The sequence below is a fragment of the Eupeodes corollae genome, chromosome 1, assembly GCF_945859685.1.
Source record: "Eupeodes corollae chromosome 1, idEupCoro1.1, whole genome shotgun sequence".
In the NCBI taxonomy this organism is placed as follows: domain Eukaryota; kingdom Metazoa; phylum Arthropoda; class Insecta; order Diptera; family Syrphidae; genus Eupeodes; species Eupeodes corollae.
In genome coordinates, this window is record NC_079147.1 from 181652182 (window position 1) to 181668824 (window position 16643).

General features: G+C 32.0%; 1 protein-coding gene across 9 annotated transcripts in view; it reads right to left on the reverse strand.

Annotated features, from left to right (window-relative positions):
- Positions 1–4722: 4722 nt before the first annotated feature.
- The window catches only part of LOC129943354 (tyrosine-protein phosphatase Lar), a 421011-nt gene continuing 409090 nt past the window's right edge, over positions 4723–16643 (reverse strand). For all 9 annotated transcript variants that reach the window (XM_056052723.1, XM_056052721.1, XM_056052724.1 and 6 more), the window contains 4 exons: positions 12979–16317; positions 12805–12915; positions 10526–10831; positions 4723–10459 (listed from right to left, as the gene is read on the reverse strand). In XM_056052723.1, the coding sequence (XP_055908698.1) occupies positions 10391–10459; positions 10526–10831; positions 12805–12915; positions 12979–16317 (3825 nt within the window). In that variant the 3' untranslated portion in view covers positions 4723–10390. The remainder of the gene's footprint in view (positions 10460–10525; positions 10832–12804; positions 12916–12978; positions 16318–16643) is intronic.

Below are 16643 nucleotides of genomic sequence, written 5' to 3' on the forward strand. Positions count from 1 at the left end.
TAAATATTTAGCGTATTTTTCACTAGTAAATTGTTAAACAATTAACAATAGGTTGTTTAAAATTTTTGCGTCAAATCTTTTAAGAACACATTTTAAACAAGCTGAAAAAAGGAAAATACATCTTTTTCGTAAGGGTTTTTCTTTATTTTATGCCTTAAAATTCAAATATAAACATGCTAGTCTATTGAAATGGTGACGATTATTTTAATTAATCAGGCCCCTGAAAAAAAATTGAAGAAAAGACCCTTTTGAAGAGATTGAGAGTGGAAAACACTCAATGCATTTAATTCTTGACTTCAGACCAGTGCAGTGGTCTGAAAATGCTAAGATTTTGGACTCAAAAACTCAAAATCATTCAGGTCTTAGCAAAATGTCAATGAAAGTATACAAGTTTCTTGGTTTCTTTTGAGATCCCGTGTCCGGCCAAAAAACAAACATGGTTTCATTAGGCTTCCTCCAAATAACTTTTGTTTTGGAAATGGGCGCATTACATCGAGTGGAGCTTCAGCTGTAGGGCACATAGCGCCACTGTCCTGTTGAAAATAAGTGTTACTGATATCCTCCTCTTCAAATAAACAAAAATTCGTTCAACATGGCCAGATAACGATCGCCATTGACTGTAACGGCCACTCCTTGCTCATTTTCGAAGAAAAACGGCCCAATTATGCCTATGGACAAAAATGTGCACCAAAGAGTGACTCGTTTCGGGTGTGCGGGTTTCTGTGCCCAAAAATGAACTTCATCTGAAAAGATGATTTTTTTTTTTTGGCAAAATCGGCATCTTCTCTAAATCGATCGCAGGCTATATTTCCCAGCGTTGTTCAAGAATACACACAGCCATATTAGTTGAGCGGAAGGATAAAACTAATTATCTGTCAAATCAGACAGGAGCTAAGTGTTACCATTCACGAAATAAGCACTAGTTGAAAAAAATATGAACACACGTAATCAACGAAAAATTCTTAGTTTGGTTTATTTTTATAATAAGTCGTAGTATAAACTATCTTTATTATATATAACGAAAATATATAAAAGTAAACAAACCGTTAGCACTTAAACTACACATTTAATTTCGATCTCTTCAATCAAATGGCATAACTCAAAATCATACATTTTATATTTTCTTTAATCTTAAAAGTTTCTAATTTTTCCGCCGATGAATCTGTCAAGTTCTACTAAATAGGTCTAAATAAAATTGAATATTCCGATTTGACTTCTAAAAAGTGTTCCGAATTTTTGTTTTTAAAACAATTGTAAGAGTGGCCCGATACTAGTAGACCCTCACAAGAACAGAGATCTTACTTAGATCCTAGTAATAAAATAAAAAGTATAGATAACTTTTCAATTTCCATATATTTTTTTGTGGAACACAATGTGCGATCTAAATCTTAAATTAGAGGTAAAAACTAAAAACTTTTTAATTGATCAACAAATTTCAAGGGATATGAACTATAAGTGCATTTTTAAGCAAATAGTAAACGCGATAAAAAAGGGTTTACTTACGTTTGTAAACTGGTTTGGGCTAAACATCAATTTGGCAAATCCTATTAAAAAATAGCTTCCTTTTACTTTTCGCTCTGATTCTAATCAAAATTATAAAAAAAGGCTGGGATGTGACCTACACTGATTACTTCCCATCCATGCCCCTCTGTCGTTTTGTAGGAGACACACAAATTTGAAGACATTATCTCTGTTTGTTCTCAAAATACTTGATTCAAAAGCCAGTTTTTTTAAGTTTACGTGTTTTGAAAAAAAGTTGATTTTTTTATTTTTGTTTCGCAAAGTATTAGGGTGAAAATTATTTGTTTTAATCTGTACCGTTTGTGGAATTTTCGTTTGACTTTATAAACATTATATTATTATTACATAAAAATGTAAAATTAATCAATTGAATTGAAGAAGTCGATAACAATTTTGGTTCGAAAAATACCAAATTTTTCGCTTTATATTTTTAAATTGCAACATATTAAATTTTTTTGATTGCCAGTTGGTTTTCACCTTGAAATGCAAAATATATGTTACATCAGTACAGGGTGACGATTCCAAAACCGTTTTCCATTCTGGAATTATAATCATTCATTTTATTTAGAAAGATGGTTAAAAGTATGAGTGAAGCAAACTTGAAAATTCTATAAGTGTTGAGAATTAGCTATTTAAGATTAAAACACTAAACTCAGTATACGCCTCACCAAAATCATTGATAATTAAAGTGCAAACTAGATCTGATCATTCACAAAAAAATGTTTTGAAGGTTTTAATGACTATGACGATGAAACTTTCGATTATGATTAACCTTTCTGCGACACAAGTCACACTCATTTGAATTCATAAAAATCTGCACTGGATATAATTCAACAATCTAAAGTCTAAAAAGCCTAACAAAATGACTTCAACAGCTAACTCCCCATCATTGTTATAAAAATCGTTACATCAATAGAAAGTAACGTCGACATCTCTCTAAAAATCTTTGATTTAAATTCTGGAAACGTCGAGAAATGTCGAAGTTTTCAATTCAACAAATTGCACCGATCAAAAGTTAAAAAAAAATAAGTAATTGAACAAAACCGGCTATACAAATTATTTATCTGTCTTTAATGCTTCATATACTTTTTTTTTGACATTCTGTAAGGGATAAAACTAACAAACGTTTTTTTTCCTACGATTTTGCTTCAAATAACCTAAAAAGAACAACGAATTCAAATCTTATACCTACATAAATACATATATTGTTAGGATTAATTTTGTTTGTTTGTTTTAGAAAAAACTAACTACATATTATTTTTCATTCGCTTTTTATAAAAACTTGACGTCGCGGGGTCTTTTCTGTTTGTTTTAAGTCCTCAACAAGTCCTATGGAGTAAGAACAATTTTGTTTCTTGGACGATGTCTAAATAAAACAATCAAAAGCAACCATTAGTTTGTGGCAAAACTGAACAATTTTGCAACTTTTTACATAAAATGGTCACACCACAAATGCCCATCATTTATGTCTCGTCTCTCATATTTCACCTTTTATAATTTACAGTTTTTGCAAACATTCACATTTATAAGGCGGAGCTTAGCATTTAGTGACGTAAGAAGGGGAAATAATGCAAACATGATCGCCTGATAGAAATGGAAAACTTATTTAGAATTTGCTTAGGTAAAATTTCACCTTACATGAGAAGGGGGATAGAGGGAACAAGAACACGTTTACTCTTTTCATCTCATGTACTAAAAGACTTTTTTGCTGTCCTACTATTAAATATGATCGCCTGGTAGTTATGGACAAATAAACAAGCTACAGTTTTGATTATTTTTTGCTCAGAGCCGGCAATGGAAAAGTTTTGATTTATTATCCGTTGCATACTTTGTATTGCATTGCGTAGTTTAAATAAACTAGACTAGACTAGACTCCTTTCTTATCAGTCTGATCGCCTGGTGCATGAAAGAATTTATTTTGAAAACTTGCCAAATGCGCTGAGTCAAAGAATGTTTTGAAGCACTGCACTATGTGTATTGAATTTACAGTCTATCTTAATCTAAGTCCAAGTGAATATTTACAGCAAATAATAAACTTTAAGTTCGTTGTACCTTCATTTCTACACTTTTTGATCAAATCGCTATTTTTAGAATTGACAGATTTGAAAGATTGCCTTTTGCTGATTTCTTCGATTTTGAACAAAATAATAATAAATAAAACTCCGTGAATCAAATTTTATTTTCAGTTTTATATATTTCATCTTTGTCTTTAATGTTTTAAATCAAAATATTTTTAAAATCATCATTATCATTTTACAATATAATTTTTCTCTTACACAAAACTAAAACTAAATTAAAAAATTATTATTAATCTTATGTTTATTTCTTCTTTTAAATTTAAATATCTTAATGCCTAAAAAACAAGTTTTTACTTTATTATTATTATTATTTTTGTTTTATTTTATATGTTATCCATTACGTGCAACTTCTTAAAATATATATTTTCTATTTATGCAACTATATTATGTGTTTCTAGCTTGTGTTTAATCTGTTTTTCTTTTTCTTTCAAATATAGTGTATATTTATATATTTATATAGTTTATATATGCATGTACCTACTTTATATTTATATATTGTTTTTTTTTTTTTAATTAATTTTAGTTGGTTTTTCTTGTTTAATATTTAATTTGATTAGAATATTGATTTCCCTTCTATATAATAATATCTACACATTTTGTTTTATTTAATAATTGTTTCATCTAGGATTTGTGAATTACATAATTTTTTTTCGCATCCAATTTAATATATTTAATCAATTGGATAATTTATTTTTACTATTTTTTTTGTTTATTTTTTCTCTTTCTTTCTTTTCATAAAGCTTTCTATATCAAGTGTATAATTTATAATGGTTTTTTGTTTTTAATTGTTAATGCCTATGGTATATATATGTGTGTTAAACTATATATTTTATTCTTTTTATAATATTCAATTTTTTTCTTTAAGCGCCACCGTTTATATAATTTACAATTTACTATCGTTTCTTTTTTAAACTTTTTATTGTTGACTAAAGTGATAGTGTTATTCCTATGATTTTGTTTTTTTTTTTAATAATTTTTCCATATAAATATAATTATTTATAATTTTCATATTTTATTTTGTTTTTATTTATAGAAGAAGTATAAAAATTTACTTTACACTAAATAAAATGATTAGTTTTCCTTGTTCTGGATAAAGAAAAAAAGTTTCTTTATTATTTTTTAATATTATTATTATTTTTTTTTTTGTTTATTTAACACGAGAGGCATTTTTGTTTAATAGATTTTCTAGATTATAATATTACTCATATTTTAGTAGATTTTTTTTAGACTTTACTCAAAAATTTTAAAGTATATTTTTGTATTCAAAATAAAAATGAACAAACAAATGAAAAACGAAGAGGATGAAATATAAAAACGAATATATTTTCCGGTAAGCTGTGAATATTTTTCCTGTGGCGATCATCTCTGTAAAAATTAAACTGATAGATGAACGTGTATTTTGGGCAATCCTGATGCATATCTATATGAGATAAAAATGGTTCTAAGTTCAAATGGAAAAGTAACAAGACTTGGAACAAAATATTTTTTTAAATGTTAATCGTTTTTGAACTTTAACAAAATAAATTTAAATGATTAGAAAAGCGTTATTGACCATTCACAATTTAATTAGTCTTCTATAAGTGTAAGTATTCATATTCCAAGTTCAAAAACATTAGAATACCAGCGTACCAATTAAAATTAGAAAAAAATAGATATGATAATAACCTTTCCACTGCATAGGTAGTATTTTTCCTGTTGAGCAATGAAGCCTCTATAGATTTTTAAATTCAGAAGATCAAGATATTTTTTTAATTGTTTCCATTCTAGGATATAACACTTACTCTTGCAGAGCACACCGCCTGGATAATTGATATGAGGAAATGCCATTTGTCCGCAGAGGCTTTTAATCTCTAAATTATGGCATTTGCAACAGAGGAATTTTCTATCCTAAATGATCCAAAAAAAATTGAGAACGAACTAGAAACCGAACTGAAGGAAGCTAGAGTAGTCAATCAAAGACATATTCACATATTATACGTATTCTCATTGCTGGGGCTATGATAAGTTTAAGAAAATATTTTCAAAAATGTAGACGTAAAAAGTAGATGTAAAAAAGACCACAAAGCTGAACTGATGCTGTTTACTACCAAAAATAAAACACCTTCCTTCATTGTCAATATGTTGCATTCTTGGTGCTATTAAAACAGAATTTCATTGATTTTTATCCACATACTCGTGGGAGCAGTTTAACCGATAGCATTTGTGTCCATAAAGATGTTTTCTACCTTTGCCTTTCTGACGGATATATGGAAGAGAGGAGTATTCCTTAGAAAATATTCACTATCGCAACCGTAGTTGCACTGTTCAATCCGAAAAGGAAACAATGTTTCATTTCCCTTGTAAGTTTCCTGCTTTTTTTTTTAGAATGATAATACATACAATAAGGAAATTTCGGAAATTTAAATTACAGACTTCTGTTGGAATGTTAACTGTCTTTAATGCAAAAACAAATAAACGTTCTTGATTTTTATAGAATCTATGGCCTGATTATTTGGTTTCACCACTTAAAAAATGTGTGTCTAGCTGCGGATTATGATATCAAAACGACGCAACGTGCTTTAGCTTTTTTTTCGAAACCATACAGTTTTTTAAAAACTGCACTTTTCAGCATTTCCTCATTTCCCTTTTGAATTAGGAATATGAAATGGTCCACTATTTTATTCCTATTTTAAAAAATCAGACATTTTTTAACCAAGATGGTAAATCTACACTTCTATTTTTCCTTCCGGATGAAATCTGTGTATCTTAGTAAAGAAAAGTTTTTAAGAAATGATTGTTAAAAATAAGAAAATTTATAAAACATTTTTTCTTTAAAATGTTGGCTAACTTAAACATTCAAAGATTAAAAACACGGGTAAAAAGGATAGGATTAAACCTAAGTTAAAACGTTGCTGATTTCTTAGATTAGTATGTACTTAGGTTCAGTATTGAAAGAACTTTTAAATTGACGAAACAGATGTGCTTGAAGCAAGTAATCGATATAACTTTAAAAAACCGAATAAGTTTGTTTTGTTTCAAAAACGATTAACCCAAGTGGATACAAAATTAAAAGCATGTCATTAACACTTTCTATTGACTCGAAATGTGACAAAGCTATTTTTTTTCGAACAATAATTTTAGTGTTCTTGAGAAGTTAATATTTGTTTTTTGAAAATCTTAAGATATCAATATTAAATTTTTGAAAGTGAACGTATTCAAACAAAAAGAATACAAAATAATAAAATAAGAAGCCAGCATCTTATTCGAATACTAAACTGACTTTTGAATTAATGCATAGCACCTCTAAAATATTCTATCTATTGATAATTCCAATTCTAAAAACTATACAAAATTTCACATAATTTTTTCTTTTGTTGCTCTTCACATTAAATATAATATACCTAAATATAATTACATCTTGTAAAAACTGATATGATAATTCGTTGTGGGCTAAAAAAATAAACAAATAAAAATGAAAAAAAAAAACAAAAAAAAAAACAATAAAATATTTTAATATTATAATGGCATCTTTATTTTATTGTTTAAACAGCATACCTATACATTAATAATTATTTAGAAAAAAATTAAATCTAAAATGTAAAAAAGGGGAAAAATTTGCGCACATTTTTTAAATAATTAAATTTATCAAAACTTATTTATGCTTATAATTAAATATCTTAAAAATTAACACTTAATATAATGGATTTTTTTGTTTAAATTTTTAAATATATGTATTTATTTATTTGTTTGTTCTTTTTCATTTGTTCTGGTGTGTGTATTGATCAACTATTGCATGCTTTAACTTTATGGATAGGGTAGGTGAATTTAAGTTGTTATCTTTTAAAGAAAGCGATTCAAAGTTAAAGGAGTTCAAAATGACGGTAATATGTTAAATGTAAATAAAATAATAATTGTTTATGACGCCATGATAATCAAACAGCCTAACTAATATACTTTATTAGTTAAAAACCCCTATTAAGGTTCTGAGCTCCTAAATTTATGTCTTGCGAACTATATGTACACATATTCTTTTCTGTGTGAATTGAAGCAAGAAACCTCAGTTAACAGGGATGGATTTTTAAACTAAACATTTTTTAGATAATAGTTTCATACTATTTATTTCTGTAATACTCTAATAGAGCATTCGAAAAGGGTCTAAAAAGAACTTCTTTTTTGATGAAATTCATGGATGTTTATTTTTTTTATAAAGAAAAAAGATGTGTTACTAACAATGGGAAACGATATCAACCAAATGGCCTTTGCGACTAAAGTTGCAGCACCATGTCCTTTTCATGAAATTTTTCCATCACCATCGCAGAGAGAATTACCGTAGACTATATTTTAGAAGAGGCTCAATAGAAAAAAGTCTAAATGTGTTTAACCATAAGATCTTGTCTTCCAATTCTGATCACCTCTTCAAGAAAGATAACTCCCGAAAATTTTACTAATTTCCATGCGTAATTTTTGCTTTACAAATTACAAAAGTTGACACTTTTAAAGCCCAAAAAGCGCGTTATTCGAAATAAGTCCTGTTATTGTTAGAAGTTGACAAATTAATGACATTTTTCTAAAACAAAGTTTGTTTAATATCGTCTGATTTTAAAAAACCTCTCCATTCCATTTTTAATTTCCTATTTTATTCTTCATTGCAGAAGCAAAACGAAAAGAAACTAAATATTCATTTTTTTTAAACTTATTGTCGATTTTATTCGGCTCCAAAGAGAAGCGAATCAAAGGAGGAAACAGTGCATAAGAATTTATTAAGACTCTATTCAAAATAGAAAAGACGAAAAGGCTTATGTCTAATTATGTATATATACATACATAGAAGCTCTATTCCTTTGCTCTTAATGCATTGCCAGCTAAGCATGAAATTTTGTAAATTATTTCCCTGTTCAATTAAAATATGTTAAAAAAAACGCAGCCTAGGTGAGAAATTCTTTTTAACAAGAACTTTCAATTACTCTTTAGATTGGCGAATTGGTTGGATATACATTGGTATCTAAGCTCTGTAAGCAAAGGCTGAGGTGACTGTTTGGAAGTAATGTTTTAAAATGATAATAATGAACTTTTACTCCATTCAACTTTTCTATTCTCTAAAAGATTACAACTTAAATTTCTACCATTTTCTGTTTTTTGTTTTGTTTTGTATAAAAATTAATATCTAGTAAATGCTTTTTTCATATATTGTATATATATAAATTTCTGGTATGTAACAACATAGCTTTTTACAGAGTTAAGGTATAGGTATATTGTTTATTTTACAACATTGGTGTATTTTTTACAGTTTTTGTTTTATTTTACATTTTGTATTTGTATTGCTATAGCTTTACTTATTACAATAATATTTAATTGTTATGTAAAATAAAAACAAATTGTAAACAATAAATTTCTCTAAGTACAAAAATAGTTGCCAGTCATTGAATTTAAGAAAAACAAAAATACAAAAAAAAATTAAATTTATATGCGCTTATTTGGAAAAAATAAATTTAATATGTTTTTTAAAATAACAAATTCGCAAGTTGCCCATTATCTTTTTTGTTTTAATTTCTTTTTTACTATCAAACTATTCACAATCATTTTCGTTAAAATTATAAAATGGATAATTTAGTTGAAATAGCTTCTTAAAAAAATACTTAAATTAATAGAACACAAAATAAAATTCTTTTCAATCTTAAATCAAAAGTAAGCATAATGGAATGATTTAAATTTAATACAATTGACACTAAAATTTTTTGTTTCTTTTACAAGTACAAACTAATATTGCTTATACATGAAAAGATTACACCAATTTTAAACCGAATTAAGTGATATGTATGGCTACATTTTGCATTACAATAAAATACACAAAATTTTGTTTTAAATAAAATAGTCTAAGCCTCATTTAAAACCGTTTCAATTTAAACGAAGCAAGGGCAAAATATTTAAATATTGGCAAACCAATAAAATAAGAATCAATTTAAATTCTCAAAAAATGAGATCCCAAAAGTGGAAAGGACGTATTATGAATAAAATAATTGCATCTATCACATCAACTGGCAAGTTGAAAGGAAATAAAATTAAATTAAAATCTATCAAAATTCAGTGTTGGATTATTATTGGAATATATATGATATTTGTCTTTTACTAGCAGCAAAACAAAGGCAGGTAGGTACTAATATTTAGATAGAAATTAGAGGCAGTTAATCAATTACAACATTCAACTAAATTATCCTGTAATCACTATATTCTAAAAATAAAAACTTAAGAATTATAAAATCAACTTTAACAACTAATCACTAAGACTTATAGTTAATTATTTTTTTTGTTCTTGTTTTTGTTTTCTTCTCTAATATATAATATTTAGATCTTAAATTAATGTATAACAGTCTTTTAGTACATTAAAACATAAAAGACATTCCTAGACGTTTTTGTTCATTAAATTGTTGTATTGTGTTGTGTGTGTGTGAGTGTTAAGTTTGTTGTTCCAAGAGCATTTAAAGGATATTTTAATTATTCTTTTATATTTTTTAATACATATAAAGACTTTCAGAATTGATTCTGAAATTTTTGAGATTCTGATAAATTGTCCTAAATTTTTTCTTTTGCTTTTGTTGTTGATCACAAAAAGAAACTATCAATAATCTTAAATTATATAAATGTCATCCACAGGCAGTTTTTTTTTAATTTGATATTCTCCTTCTTGATGTTCAAATAAGTCCCGGAACGAAGCACAGAAAAGCGTTTTATTTATATGTATAGATGCATGTAAAAATAATATGTAACACCATCGAATTTTTGTCTAACACAAGAACCAAAATAACAAAATAACTTTAGTTTGTGTAGTTATCAAAAGAACCCAAATACTCCAAGGCGGCACGATAACAGAAATGATATTGATCCTAAAAATGAAAATAAAATATATTAAGTTGATTTTATTTTTGAAATGGATAATGTGAAAAACTTACTTCTGTTTGCACCATTGCAGGTCGTTGTGCTCTAAGAATTCGCACCGTTTGGAAAACATCTAACACACCTTCATATTGCATACGTTCCAAAACAATACTTAAAGTTATGAACACACCAGTTCGTCCAACACCAGCACTACAATGCACTGTAATTGGACCATCTTGTCCAAATTGTTCCTTAGTTTTGTGCACTTGCCCAATGAAGTCGATAAAGCCTTCACCAGACTTCGGTACTCCTTGTTCGGGCCAATCAATAAATTGGAATTGGCGAACAGTACGAGAGGAACCATCACGAGCGTCTGTCACCTAGAATATTTAGAATGAAAATTTTAATTAAGAAATCAATAAAGCAGAAGTTTTTAATAGAAATAAACATATGGTTATGAAAGTAAAAATGTTTCAGTATTTGAAAATCTGTACCTCAATATTAAAATATTTTTTTTTTTAAATACTTTTCAAAACTGAAACATTTGTTTATATTTTTTATCAAGTTAAGAAGTTGCCAGAATTTATTTAAACGTTATTGTAATGTTGAAGTGTGGGGCATTGATATGGTGGTATAGAACTAATTATTGAGCTTTAATGGAGAATCCTTTAGAGTATTGTACAATCTTTCACATGAAGGTTGCACGTTAGCAATGTTCGAAGAAATAGGGAAAAGTTTGCAATTTTTTACCAAAAATAAACTTACATTTGTCGAAAGCCACGGATTTGACATTTATAACTTATAAATGGGGATACTATATTATGAATTTAAGAACCCCTATTGTCGATTGCAAATGATTTTTGTAAGGTTTTGGTTATAAGATCTTTCTTAATAGAAGGCTTAAAATGGCTTCAATATCTTTGAATACAAAACAGCAAAGCCTTTTAGAAGACTCAGGACACAAAACTCGGTTTAAAAGTCGCAAGATGACAGATAAATCGATCGGAAACCCGAAACAAAAAGTTGATCTTTTACTGAGCATCTTCAAACTATTCCCAGCAAAAACGACTAATATGAAATTTCTTTCGATACGCCTAAAGATATAAAACGCATGTGTCAACATGACTTATCTCATACAAATTCAGCAAGGTATGGACTTATCACTGCTCAGGTTTTAACCTACCCTGGACCTCTCCTAACTTCGATTTATGTAATTGGAAAATTACAGAAGTATTGTTATATCTTAACTAGGTAAACCATCAACAAATGTAAGATAGTATAAGTCAATCTCGCTTATACCAACCATGGTAAAAGTATTTGAAAAACTGCTACTGAAGAATTCTCAGCAAAATAAGAAAAGAAAGAAGACTTATTCTGAACCATCAGTTTGGATTTTTAAAGGCACTTGAAGACAAACAAGTATGCTCGGTTATATTCTTAGATGTTGCTTAAGTCTTTGAAACGGGTTGGAACTTGAGACCTGAGTACACATTTTATAGGGACTATGAAAGGCAGTACTACGAAATATTGTAATCCTATATAACCAACCTACTTTAAAGAGTGCGGTACAACCAAAATGTCTCAATATTAAAGAAAATAGAACCTTGTATCTCTTATATGGCCACTTTTTCTGATCATTCTACAATTTCGGTGTAAGTTATTGATTTGTAAGGGCTATAAATGAATTGGAGTATGCAATTGACAAAGTAAATATTTGGAAACAAAACTGGAGCATCAAACTAAATGGAACAAGCAAAACCATAAATACTGTTTCAATTACTATAAAAAGTAAAGAAAAAGTATCTTACTCCAATACAGCCAAACACCATGGAATGACTTTGGATGCAAAGCTTAAATGGAAAGACCGCATCAGAAAGAAAAGAGCTTAACTTAAGGTACAGAACAGAAGAATGTACTGGTTGATAGGCAAGAACTCTGACCTATGGGTCTATACAAAAAAAAAAAACAATCCTTCGTGGAATAATAAATGTCCCACAGCGATTATGAAACAGCCATCTACATAGGGATCTTTAAACTGAAATTGTCACAGAAGTGGTTAAAAACACTCTATACCAGCATTTACAAAGGCATATCAACTCCAAATTGGAGACAGTCCTAAATGTACTAGACAATGCTTAGTGATTAAAAATAACCAAGCCTCATGAGCTGATAGTCTAAAAGTTATGGTAATATAACAACTACAAGTTTTCTCCAAACTGAATTATAAATTTTACACGAAACTCATTTGTTGACCTTAAATAGATTGGTCGTGATTAACTGGTTGTTAAGTGCGGTAAAAGTCACAAGTTAAAATTAAATTTAAGTAGTTGAACTTAAAACTCTTTAAGCTTACCTTAAATTCACGCAACTTATACTGTGGCATATTGTATTCGGCAATAGGATCCACAACGTAATACTGATATCTTACTGATCTCTCATGCGGCCAATATTGGAAGCATTTTTCCTGCAAGAAAAACAAAAATAAATACAAATTTTGTTTTGTAACATTTATGTATAAAGAACTTACCCTTCCCATCTCTTTGAGCTTGGTCAACATCACAACAATTGTCGAATTATGTTCCCATAACATTCGCCAAAAGTCTTCCGCCGTATCTTGCAACGGCCCTTGAGCGGCAATATAAGCCGATCGATAACGATAGCCATCAATGAAACTTGCATTAACATAATCACTACCCTCGATGCCATGAATCGGAGTCAAATAAACGCGACTTGATTCATAAGGAAGAATATGAACCAAACGATTTTTATGTTTATTACATGGCAAATTAGCGGTAACGAATTTAGACGAATCGACTTTGACATTGGAGAGTTTCTTGAATTCGATTTCCATTCCAGTGATATTCTCGCCCGATTCGGTGAGAACCAATTTTTGCAAATGGGTATGGAGATTTCTAGCCGGAACTTCGGTATTCCCACAGATGACGGCTTCGATGATGGCATCGTGGATAAAGATATATTGATCCTCGGTCTGAACCATGTAGTTACGTTGAGCGCGTAGACAGGTTACATGACCATAGATGTCGATGATCTTCTCGTGCTTCATACGTTCCAACATGGAATCGATCACAATATAGCAACCGGTGCGACCAACTCCGGCAGAGCAATGAACAACAACCGGTCCCGAATCGGGTGGAGTGAGTGAGCGGCATCGACGTAGGAACTGTAAGAACGGAGCTGGATGATCGGGAACTCCATGATCTGGCCAGGCGGTAAATTGGAGCTGCTTGATTTCACGGCGATCGTTAAAGCCCTGACGACAGATCTGGAATGTACGAATACTGTAAGTGGCTAACTCCTGGGTCTCGGTGATTGTGATAAACATCTGTCCGTAGGTTTCTGTGCCCCGTGATGGCCAGTATTGATCGCATTTTATGCGGGTGCGCTCTTCCAGACGAGTCATCATGACAATGGTGGTTGTCTTCAGTTCCCAGCACATCCTCCAGAAGTCTGCGAAGGTCTCCTGCAGAGGTCCTTGAGTTGCCACGTATGCATTATGCTTCCGATAGCCATCACAGTAGTTCGCATTGATGTAGTCCGATCCGAGAACTCCCTCGAATAAAGGCAATTGAACTCGACTGTGGTCGTAGGCGGTCACGTTGGCGTAACGGTTTTTACTTTTATTATACTCGTAGTTTGAATTGTCCCAGGTAAACTGCTGGCCCGGCTCGATGCTTTCGTATTCCTGGGAGAATTTCTGATTGTCATTGGCTTTCAGGCGTTCAATGTGATTGGCGAATTCCGAAATCGGAATTGGTGGATGGCTTATCATACCGGGGGTTTGGAAGTTCAAACGTCGCATGTCAACTGGATCGCTCGGCGCTGGTCCAGCTCCAAGATCGGCGGCCATAAGAGGTCTTGTGACAGCAGCTTGATCAGGAGTCTTGCATGGCTGACGACGACGCTTGATTATGTACACAACCACGAAGGACATTGAGAGGAGGAGGGCAGCAAGAACCGGTAACACAACCCAGAGCATACCGGGTTCGTCACTGTTACGATTCACGGAGACTTCTGGTTCGGAAGGCCAGTTTGGATCTGGTCTATGAGGTCTTTCTCCAGGAGGTGCTTCTCTCATGTCCAACGAGAGAAATTCGGAGAACGGGCTTGAGGTATAAAGATGCTTCTGAGGAGTGTCGACAACCGCACGAACAAAGATCCGATAGCGCTTGTCCCGCTCAAGTTTGCGATTGGTGAAGTTGTGATAGTCATCACCGGATCCTAGGTGGAAAGTGAAGGGAATCGATCGTTGTGGAAACTTAGCTGCTATGTACGGGGAATTAGGGCGTTCGGGCTTATTTCTACCGGGAAGAAGGTCTTCCGTAAGGAACTGATCGGGGTTTTTGTGGAGGTTGGACTTGTCTTCTGGCACTACCACCAGGTAGTAGTGAGAAATCGGCCCATATTCCTCGGAAGCTTGAGGTAGGATAACTAGAATTTCTTCGCCATTCACAACTCCATAGAAATCCGGCTTAACCATTGGCTGTGGAGCAGCCATTTGCGTTGTCACAGTAATTTTGGTGGGCGGTTTGTATGAATAGTCAGCTGGGAGAGCACTTACGTTCACATTGTATGTTGTAAATGGTGACAGTTCGTTTATTGTGTGCGTGCGGATGGTTTGCTTTAGAATAATCTCCCTCTTTGTTACGACTTGAGTCTGTGAAAAGCCCTGAGAGTCAACAAAGACTTTCATGGCATCGAAAGACACTTTGTAGTTGACTGGGTTCAAACGAATTGGCGGGGACCAACTTAGGGTCATTGAATGAGTGCTAACGTCATGGGCTCGGAGGTTAAGTGGTACATCCTCAGGCTTTATCTTGACCGTTACCTTTTCACTCAGCCTACCTAGACCAGTCTTGAATCGGGCAGCGATTGCAACAGCATATTGGGCAAACTTCTCCAAGTTTACTAGGTCAGCAGAGGCTGTGAGGCCAACAGTCTTGGTTTGCCATTCATCAAGGTCCTCCACAGCGGTCATCGTGTAGAATATTTTGTAGCCCAAGAGTTGGGGCCTAGACGGAACTGGTTCCCACCAGATTTCTGCAGTTTGTTCAGAAGTTGCCACTGCTTGAACCGACATTGGTGCCCGGCCCATATCCCTCTCTGTCTCAACTAAAATTTTCTCACTAAACGGACCCGCTCCCTGTTTGGTATAGGCTCGAACTCGAAAGATATACTCAGTGTTTTCTTCCAGATTCGTGAACACCGCCTTACGAACTGTCATATTACGTTCCGAACCAAGGCCATGGTCGATTTTCTTGTGGAATAAAACATCGAATCGAGTAATTTGTCCATTACGATGCTCTCTTGTGGGAGGGTCCCATGTAATGCACACAATATCAGGAGTTTGAAACCGAACCGATATATTTGCCGGCGGCCCCGCTGGAACTCCCTCCGGGGTTTGCAATATCTTTACAGTTTCCTGTCCAATTCCAATGTGATTACTTCCTGCAACTCTGAATTCGTATTCTACACCACGTTCGAGATCTTGGAATTTTTTCCGAGTTATTCCAGGACCTTGAAGCATGTCTTCTCTTAGTGGTTGATCTTTGATACCCCATTTCAGACGATATCCACGCAATTCACCGTAAGTCTGAGCTGGTCGTTCCCATTCCAGTTCTATCGATACTGTTGGATCACGTTCGAGAATTTTCAAACTTACTGTCGGTCTTACTGGTACACCGCCTGGGGTTTTAACTATCACGGCATTACTTCGATCGCCATCACCTTTGCGAGTGAGTGCGGCAACTTGTATGGAGTACTTGGTGTCTGGTTGGAGGCCAGTCACATTGTATTCTAAGGCATCGACAACATCGAATTTTAATGGTTCATTTAGGAAGCCCTTGCCCTGAAATAAAAAAAGTAACCAGAATATTAAAAATATGGTCAGCTATTGGTATGTTAATAAGAAGAAAATTCTATAAGATTTAATGCTTTAAATGTTAGTATAATACGATACGCGTGTGTCAAGAGTGCTCCGCTGTCGAGATGTGTCTATTGCTTTCTTCTAGCAATAAAAGCGACCGAGGTATCTGTCAATCAGGAGCAGCGTTCATTATAAAAGTAGTCTTAGCAGTTTGAAAGAAAGCAATAGGTCAGAAAAATCAAATTTTACTGTCTTAAAAATCAAATACAATATTGTGACCTCAAACATTTTTCAAACAAGACAAATTT